We start from the raw sequence: 8,139 nt of genomic DNA, 5'->3' as shown, positions 1-8,139 counted from the left end.
GTTTTCTTGTTTTCTTTCATTTTACTCAATTTTTATCACTCACATGTTTTGTGCATTAATGTTATTATTATTATTTTAATATTGCTATTTAGGTTTAATCTATTTTTTACACTTTTTGTTATTATTTACTTACAGTTAGTAATTTTAGTGCTTCTACTAAAACTTTTTTCAGTTAGTTGATAAAAAAAATTTTTTTCTCATTTTAATTTAGTTTAAGTTTTTCTTCTAATATTTATATTTTATTTCAGCTTTATTCCAAATGACAATTTTTAAAAAAATTGTTTTAGTTGATAATAATAACCCTGGTGGACATCAGAGTAATGCATTATGAAATGAATTGTAATTAATTTAACTGCATTTTAAATTCCAATTCAATTCCTAAATTTTAAGGGTAGTAAACCTATTGCAGAAATAGAATTTTAGGATGCAGAATTTAAATGAAATTCCCATAAATGAATACAACTACAAATGGCATGAATTGAACATTTTCATTAATGCATGCTGTGAACGATTCATCCATGTCTATGTGTGATTCTTTAAATGAATCATTATGTTGCATAATTAATTATGTTTATTAGGTGATAAACACACAGCTTTGAAAATAATGCTCTTCAACAATGATAATCAGTCAAACTGCAGCTGTAAATGAATGTCTGACCTGACTAAACTCTGGCCGTCTAAACCTCTGAGAGTCACTGACTGGCCAAAACAGCGGCCATCGCCGAGCTCGGGACACGCTGATATGGGTCTCCAGGGCAAACCATCAGAGAACGCATCCAGAGCATCCGGGAGACAGCCGCCGTGCATCATGGGAAACGGGACAGAGCCGTACGCTGAAACAACCTGGAAAACACAGGTGCATGACTGAACACGTTACAGACTAAAGCAAGGCCCTATGATTCCCACGATGTGGAAAAGACAGACATAACTGGGGAATTTTATTTCATAAAAACTAACATGAGAAACACACAGAAACTCAAACAGTCTTTGCTATACAGCCTACTAAAATAAAAGTTCAGTGTAAATTAATTATGACAGAAATATCACTATTGTACAGCAGAATGAACTTCGTTAAAGTAATAATAATAATACAATTTTATTGATTATTTTTTAATTTATGCAGCAAACCTCCACCTTATTTGACAAAAATGCTACGTTTTGTTTTAAATGCATTGTTGTATTTATACTTGATTACAAGTTTTCGATGAAAATTTGTATTAAAATCAAAACTATATTTGTGAGAAAATAAAATCAGAGTTTGTAGGGTATTTATTGTTAAAAATGTAATAAATAATTAAATTATGTATTAAATTTAATTATTAAAATAAAGTTTAATGAATTAATTTGGTAAGACATGCACTCTGATGATTACAATTAAAACAATTGGAAAAAATGAAACCCTACGACCCATTTATACCATGAATGATATCTATAACAATAACTATATTAGCATTTACACCAACGGATGATAACGTTTTGTTTATTCTGCAGTTTTGCTGCCTGTCACTTTAAATGCTGGAGCTCTTTAAAGCAGGATGGATTCTGATTGGCCGTCTGTGTTTAATGAGTCCATATATGATATTGTTCATAGTGTTCACTTAGAGCGATTATTAATAATGTATTATCGTTATCGTCCTTGGTGTGAACCAGCCTTCACACTTACAGAATTAACTGAAATTAAGTGAAATAAAATCCACACTGTAAAAAAAAAAAATCCCTAAAATTTACTGTAAAAAAACGGCAGCGGTGGTTGCCAGAATTTTACCAGGATTCTGATTGGCCGTCTGTGTTTAATGAGTCCATATATGATATTGTTCATAGTGTTCACTTAGAGCGATTATTAATAATGTATTATCGTTATCGTCCTTGGTGTGAACCAGCCTTCACACTTACAGAATTAACTGAAATTAAGTGAAATAAAATCCACACTGTAAAAAAATAAAAAATCCGTAAAATTTACAGTAAAAAAAACGGCAGCGGTGGTTGCCAGAATTTTACCATAAAAATATGGTAGCAACATTTTAGGTTTTACGGTTTTAACTTAAATTTACAGTTAAATACCGTAATTCCATTAACTGATATAATGTTAATATACCAACCTACTGAAGTATTGAAATCTGTTTTGTAGCTTTGTAATACACTGATAACCACCAAATGCAGGAGGTGATGAGAAAGTCACACGATGAACCAAAGCCCATCACAAGCAGCTTTTAAATAATAACATATATAGAAGCTGCACAGCGTCATTCACACAAACACTAAACACCATCACGGTAACACACATGAAACTGAAATAATGCAATACACATTCATTTAACAACATTAGGTGTAACACACAACCCTAATATACAAAACTGATAAGAAAAACTAAGAAGAAACAGTTATTTCAACAAAAAAAACATCACATTTGAAATGTAACGCAGGGAATTCTGGGAATGTCAATTTACGGTTATTCACTGTAAATTATATGGTCTTTTTCCACTTAAAAAAAATGGTATGAAAAACATCACATTTGAAATGTAACGCAGGGAATTCTGGGAATGTCAATTTACGGTTATTCACTGTAAATTATACAGTCTTTTCACTTCAAAAAAACGGTATGCTACCGTAAAATTACATGTAATGTCCAATACAGTTTTTCACCGTATACAGTAGGGGAACTTATCGTTAACCATTTAACAGGTTTTTACTGCAGCATTTTTACAGTCTTTTACCATTAAATTCACTGTCATTTTTTACAGGGTTCTTTTTCCACTTCAAAAAACGGTATACTACCGTAAAATTACATGCAATGTCTAATACAGTTTTTCACTAGGGGTGTGCGATATTGACAAAAAATAATATCTAAATATTTTCTGGGATTTTATCGATAATGATAATTAGACAATATTTTGCTGAGTGTGTTATTGTGCTGGTATCTTAAGGACTACCGTGGACACTCCTGAAGTTTTTGATATTCTTCATATTCTGTGTGATGGTCAGGTCACACTGATAGAAATTAATCTTTCCCAATAAGTTTAAAGTGATTTTTCCATTTTATGGGCATTTTTACCTTTATTAAGCCATTTATTTATAAAAGTGTCCATTATCTTTTGAATACTGATATTTGAAACTATTTAAATAATAAAAGATACTTTGAATGTGAAATTCAATTAAAACCGCCAGTAGGTGGCAGCAAGTCACTGTTAATAAGTGAGCCATTGTGATTGAACCGAATCATTTAAACGCTTGATTCATTCAGGAACCAAACACTGTCATGTTGCTCAGAGACGCAAAACAGCATTTTGGCTTTGTTTGGAATTATTTTTGTTGTCGAAATACAGCAAAAACAGGAAACATGGTGTCTAAAATGTAAGTCTCTTAATTAACTTCTTGTTTACTGAACTGTTATAAAAAAAAAAATCAATAGCACATTTGTAATCATGGTCATTTTTGGAGAAAAAAACATCACTCTTCGTGTGAAATTGATTAACTTGACTATATGAACTGGTATAAATATATAAATTTTCTACCCCCATGTCTTGAATTTTTGATCTTTCCAAATGTATTTTAATAGACTGAATCATGCAGTGAAATAACTCACTCTAAATGCATACACGAACTAGTCTCTAGACTTCACGTAATGTAAGCGTGCACTCTGCAGGGGTGTTCACTGTTAATAAGTGAGCCATTGTGATTGAACCGAATCATTTAAACGCTTGATTCATTCAGGAACAAAACACTGTCATGTTGCTCAGAGACGCAAAACAGCATTTTGGCTTTGTTTGGAATTATTTTTGTTGTCGAAATACAGCAAAAACAGGAAACATGGTGTCTAAAATGTAAGTCTCTTAATTAACTTCTTGTTTACTGAACTGTTATAAAAAAAAAATCAATAGCACATTTGTAATCATGGTCATTTTTGGAGAAAAAAACATCACTCTTCGTGTGAAATTGATTAACTTGACTATATGAACTGGTATAAATATATAAATTTTCTACCCCCATGTCTTGAATTTGTGATCTTTCCAAATGTATTTTAATAGACTGAATCATGCAGTGAAATAACTCACTCTAAATGCGTACACGAACTAGTCTCTAGACTTCACGTAATGTAAGCGTGCACTCTGCAGGGGTGTTTTGAATGTTTTTTGCAAAATACTCGATAATGTCAAATCGCACACCATTAAAACAACAATTACGATATTATCGCAGACGATATATATTGCACATCCCTATTTTTCACTGTATATAGCAGGGGAATTTACCGTTAACCATTTAACAGGTTTTTACTGTAGTCTTTCTACAGTGTTCTTTTTCCCACTTCAAAAAACGTATACTACCGTAAAATTACATGTAACGTCCAATACAGCTTTTCACCGTATACAGTAGGGGAACTTACTGTTAACAATTTAACAGGTTTTTACTGCAGCATTTTTACAGTCTTTTACCGTTAAATTCACTGTCACTTTTTACAGTGTTCTTTTTCCCACTTCAGAAAATGGTATACTACCGTAAAATTACATGTAACGTCCAATACAGCTTTTCACCGTATACAGTAGGGGAACTTACTGTTAACAATTTAACAGGTTTTTACTGCAGCATTTTTACAGTCTTTTACCGTTAAATTCACTGTCACTTTTTACAGTGTTCTTTTTCCCACTTCAGAAAATGGTATACTACCGTAAAATTACATGTAACATCAAATACAGTTTTCACCGTATACAGTAGGGGAATTTACTGTTAACCATTTAACAGGTTTTTACTGTAGCATTTTTACAGTATTTTACTGTTAAATTCAAGGTAATTTTTTACAGTGCAGCGGTTATACTGACCTTCCTTCCCGAGACGGCCAGAGCGTCTGAAAGCTGCCACATGGGTGCGCTGTTCTGTCTCAGTCTGTACGAGGCCGTCATACAGTCCAACGCCAGAGCCAGAACCGAGCTGGAGTGATACCACAGCATCGGCTGAGAGAGATGGACAAACATATCACAAAACAACCACTGAAAACATGCTAAAATACACGGATCATCAGTGGAGAGTAAGGATGCAACGATACCATTTTCTGAGAACCGATCCGAGCACAGTTTGTTTTTTAAATCAATGTAGAATTTCTATACTTCTGCGTGTTGACCTGATCGTCACTGTTTTGTGTGTTAAACACAATCTGCTAAATATAGGCAACTTCATTTTAATGAAAAAAATATAAAATCATACTCTATGACAAAAATACTATTATAAACTAGGTTAGTGGATAATTCATAAAACATTATTTAGTCGGGAATAGATAAAAGTTAATAAGTGTAGGACTAATTCTGGTAAAAATGTTACACATTGCTCTTTGTATTGTTGTAAAATACATTCATGAAAAACAAGTAGGTCTAAATATATTAATACTATAAATATATTTAAATGTTTAGCACCGTAATGAAGGCAGCAACATATTCATTGCGCAAAAGTATTATAATACGAAAGGCTCCGATACAGAGCGGCACAAAACGCTTACGCACATCCCGTGGAGAGAAGAGTTTATGTGAACTTGGCTTATATATTCATCTGTACCTCACATTAAACTATGGAACGGCTTCAGAACACTTTAAATATAGTCCACGGAAACTTTATGATGCTTTATAATGTTTTTGTGCCTTTCGTGGGGCTTAATAATAACACAATAGTATACACACAATATCGGATTTGGATCGGTCTCCTCCGACCGATACCCGATCCGACAAAATGCCAGTATCGGAGCCGATACCGATAATGAATATCGGATCGATGCATCTCTAGTGGAGAGACAGACAGGATGACCAGGAAAGACAGGAGCATGAACTAAATCAAGAACTATATAAACCATGTTAAAAACAACACTGTATCATCAGAGTATTTACGTCACAGTTGAGCAGCGGGAAGGCTGTGGGTGGAGGCGGGCGTCTCATTAACCCGCCTCTTAGGGTCAAAGGGCAGAAGAACGAGCTGTGATTGGCCATCTGGAGTGTTCCTAACGCACAGTTCATCATGTGGTACAAGTCCTTTATAGAGCTCTGTCAACAGAAGACAAAACACATTTAGCCACTACACATTTCAGTTTTCATTCAATACACACTACCAGTCAAAAGTTATAAAAAAATAAATTTTTGAAGAAGTCTCTTCTGCTCACCAAGCCTGCATTTATTTGATCCAAAGTACAGATAAAACGGTAATATTGTGAAATATTTTTACTATTTAAAATAACTGCTTTCTATGTGAATATCTGTTAAACTGTGATGTATTTCTGTGATGCGCAGCTGTATTTTCAGCATCATTACTCCAGTCTTCAGTGTCACGTGATCTTCAGAAATCAGTATAATATGCGGATTTAAGAAACATTTCTGGTTATTATCAATGTTGAAAACAGTTGAGTGCAATTTTTTCAGGATTCTTTGATGAATAGAAAGATCCAAAGAGCAGCATTTATCTGAAATAAAAAGCTTTTGTAACATTATACACACAATACCATTCAAAAGCTTGGAGTCAGTATATATATTTTTTTTTGGAGGAAAGAAATTATAGAAATTAATACTATTATTCAGCAGGGATACGTTAAATTGATCAAAAGTCATGATAAAGGCATTTATAATGTTATAAAATATTTCTATTTCAGATAAACACTGTTCTTCTGAACTTTCTATTCATCAAAGAACCCTGAAAAATTCTACTCAGCTGTTTTCAACATTGATAATAATCAGAAATGTTTCTTAAGTCAGCATATTATACTGATTTCTGAAGATCATGTGACACTGAAGACTGGAGGAATGATGCTGAAAATACAGCTGCACATCACAGAAATAAATTCCATTTTAATAGATATTCAAATAGAAAGCAGTTATTTTAAACTGTAAAAATATTTTACAATTTTACTGTTTTTGCTGTACTTTGGATCAAATAAATGCAGGCTTGGTGAGCAGAAGAGCCTTCTTTAAAAATCATTAAAAATCTGGTAGTGTACAGATGAAGTGATGTTAAATTAAAGTATGAACGCTTGAATGATCTCACCGTTTCTGGGTGATTGACAGGTGCCACGCCCCAGGTGAGGATGCCACGCCCCCCGTAAGAGTCCTGCAACAGCTCTGTGACCTTTGACCCCAAGCCTGAGAAACCATCAGCAAGATCGCACAGCACCTGAAAACCCTGAGCAGGAGAGAACAGAGGCACGGTTTACATTTAAATGCATTATACTCCTCTTCAGTGACTCACATAAAAGATTATTATACATATTAGAGTATAATACATACGACACATAAATACATACATTATTTCAATGCATTTGCATTCGCTCACAAAACTTTTGCACTTCTCAAGAAACTTTGCATTCGCTCGCAAAACTATGGAAGCTCATTTCTGGTACATAAGAAAAAACATGCTTTGTTAAATCAGAATTATGAGATGAAAAGCTGAAATTGTGACTTTAATGTTGTTATCATGAAATATAAAGTCCAAATTATGGCATAAATAGTCGAAATTATAATATACCAAGTCAATATTATGACATGCTAAGTTTAAATTATGATATAAAAATTCACAATTATGCCAAATAATTAAAATTATGAAATAAAACATCAAAACTATAGTATAAAAAGTTGGAATTGACATGAAATGACGAAATTATGAATATATATATATATATATATATATATATATATATATATATATATATATAAATTATAACATGCTTAGTAGAAATTATATACTAATCATATTATTATTATAATTACATATCAAATCAAAATTTCGACATACCAAGTCAAAATTGACATAAAAAGTAGAAATTTTGACATACCAAGCCAAAATTATGACATAAAACATTGAAATCATGAAATAAAATGTTGAAATCAAGTTGCAACTGACATGAAATAAAAAGTCAAATTTACGAGTCAAATTGAAATGACATAAAAAGTCTAAATTATGACACAAAACACTTAAATGAAATAAAATGTCAAAATTATGACAGTCGAAATATGACATGAAAATTCAAAATGAGGACATACAGAGTCAAAATAATGACATAAAACAAAAAAAACTGACTTAAAAAGTATTTTAATGTTCCCCTAACAAATAACACTGTATTAATTTGCAAATCTTTGGCGTTCCCCGAGAAACTTTGCATTCGCTTGCAAAGTGGTG

The 8,139-nt window shown here is 32.5% G+C and overlaps 1 protein-coding gene across 1 annotated transcript in view; it reads right to left on the bottom strand.

The window, feature by feature from the left end:
• Window positions 1-624: 624 nt before the first annotated feature.
• The window catches only part of msto1 (misato mitochondrial distribution and morphology regulator 1), an 18,886-nt gene continuing 11,371 nt past the window's right edge, over window positions 625-8,139 (bottom strand). Inside the window, exons 8-11 of the mRNA XM_016252256.1 lie at window positions 7,012-7,146; window positions 5,868-6,020; window positions 4,815-4,946; window positions 625-843 (exon numbers count right to left, since the gene is read on the bottom strand). Coding sequence (XP_016107742.1) covers window positions 625-843; window positions 4,815-4,946; window positions 5,868-6,020; window positions 7,012-7,146 — 639 coding nt within the window. The remainder of the gene's footprint in view (window positions 844-4,814; window positions 4,947-5,867; window positions 6,021-7,011; window positions 7,147-8,139) is intronic.

The sequence above is a fragment of the Sinocyclocheilus grahami genome, unplaced genomic scaffold (assembly GCF_001515645.1).
Source record: "Sinocyclocheilus grahami isolate Dianchi unplaced genomic scaffold, SAMN03320097.WGS_v1.1 scaffold1097.1, whole genome shotgun sequence".
NCBI lineage: Eukaryota > Metazoa > Chordata > Actinopteri > Cypriniformes > Cyprinidae > Sinocyclocheilus > Sinocyclocheilus grahami.
The sequence above is the reverse complement of the archived record's forward strand: the minus strand, read 5'-3'. Positions and strand labels throughout refer to the sequence as shown.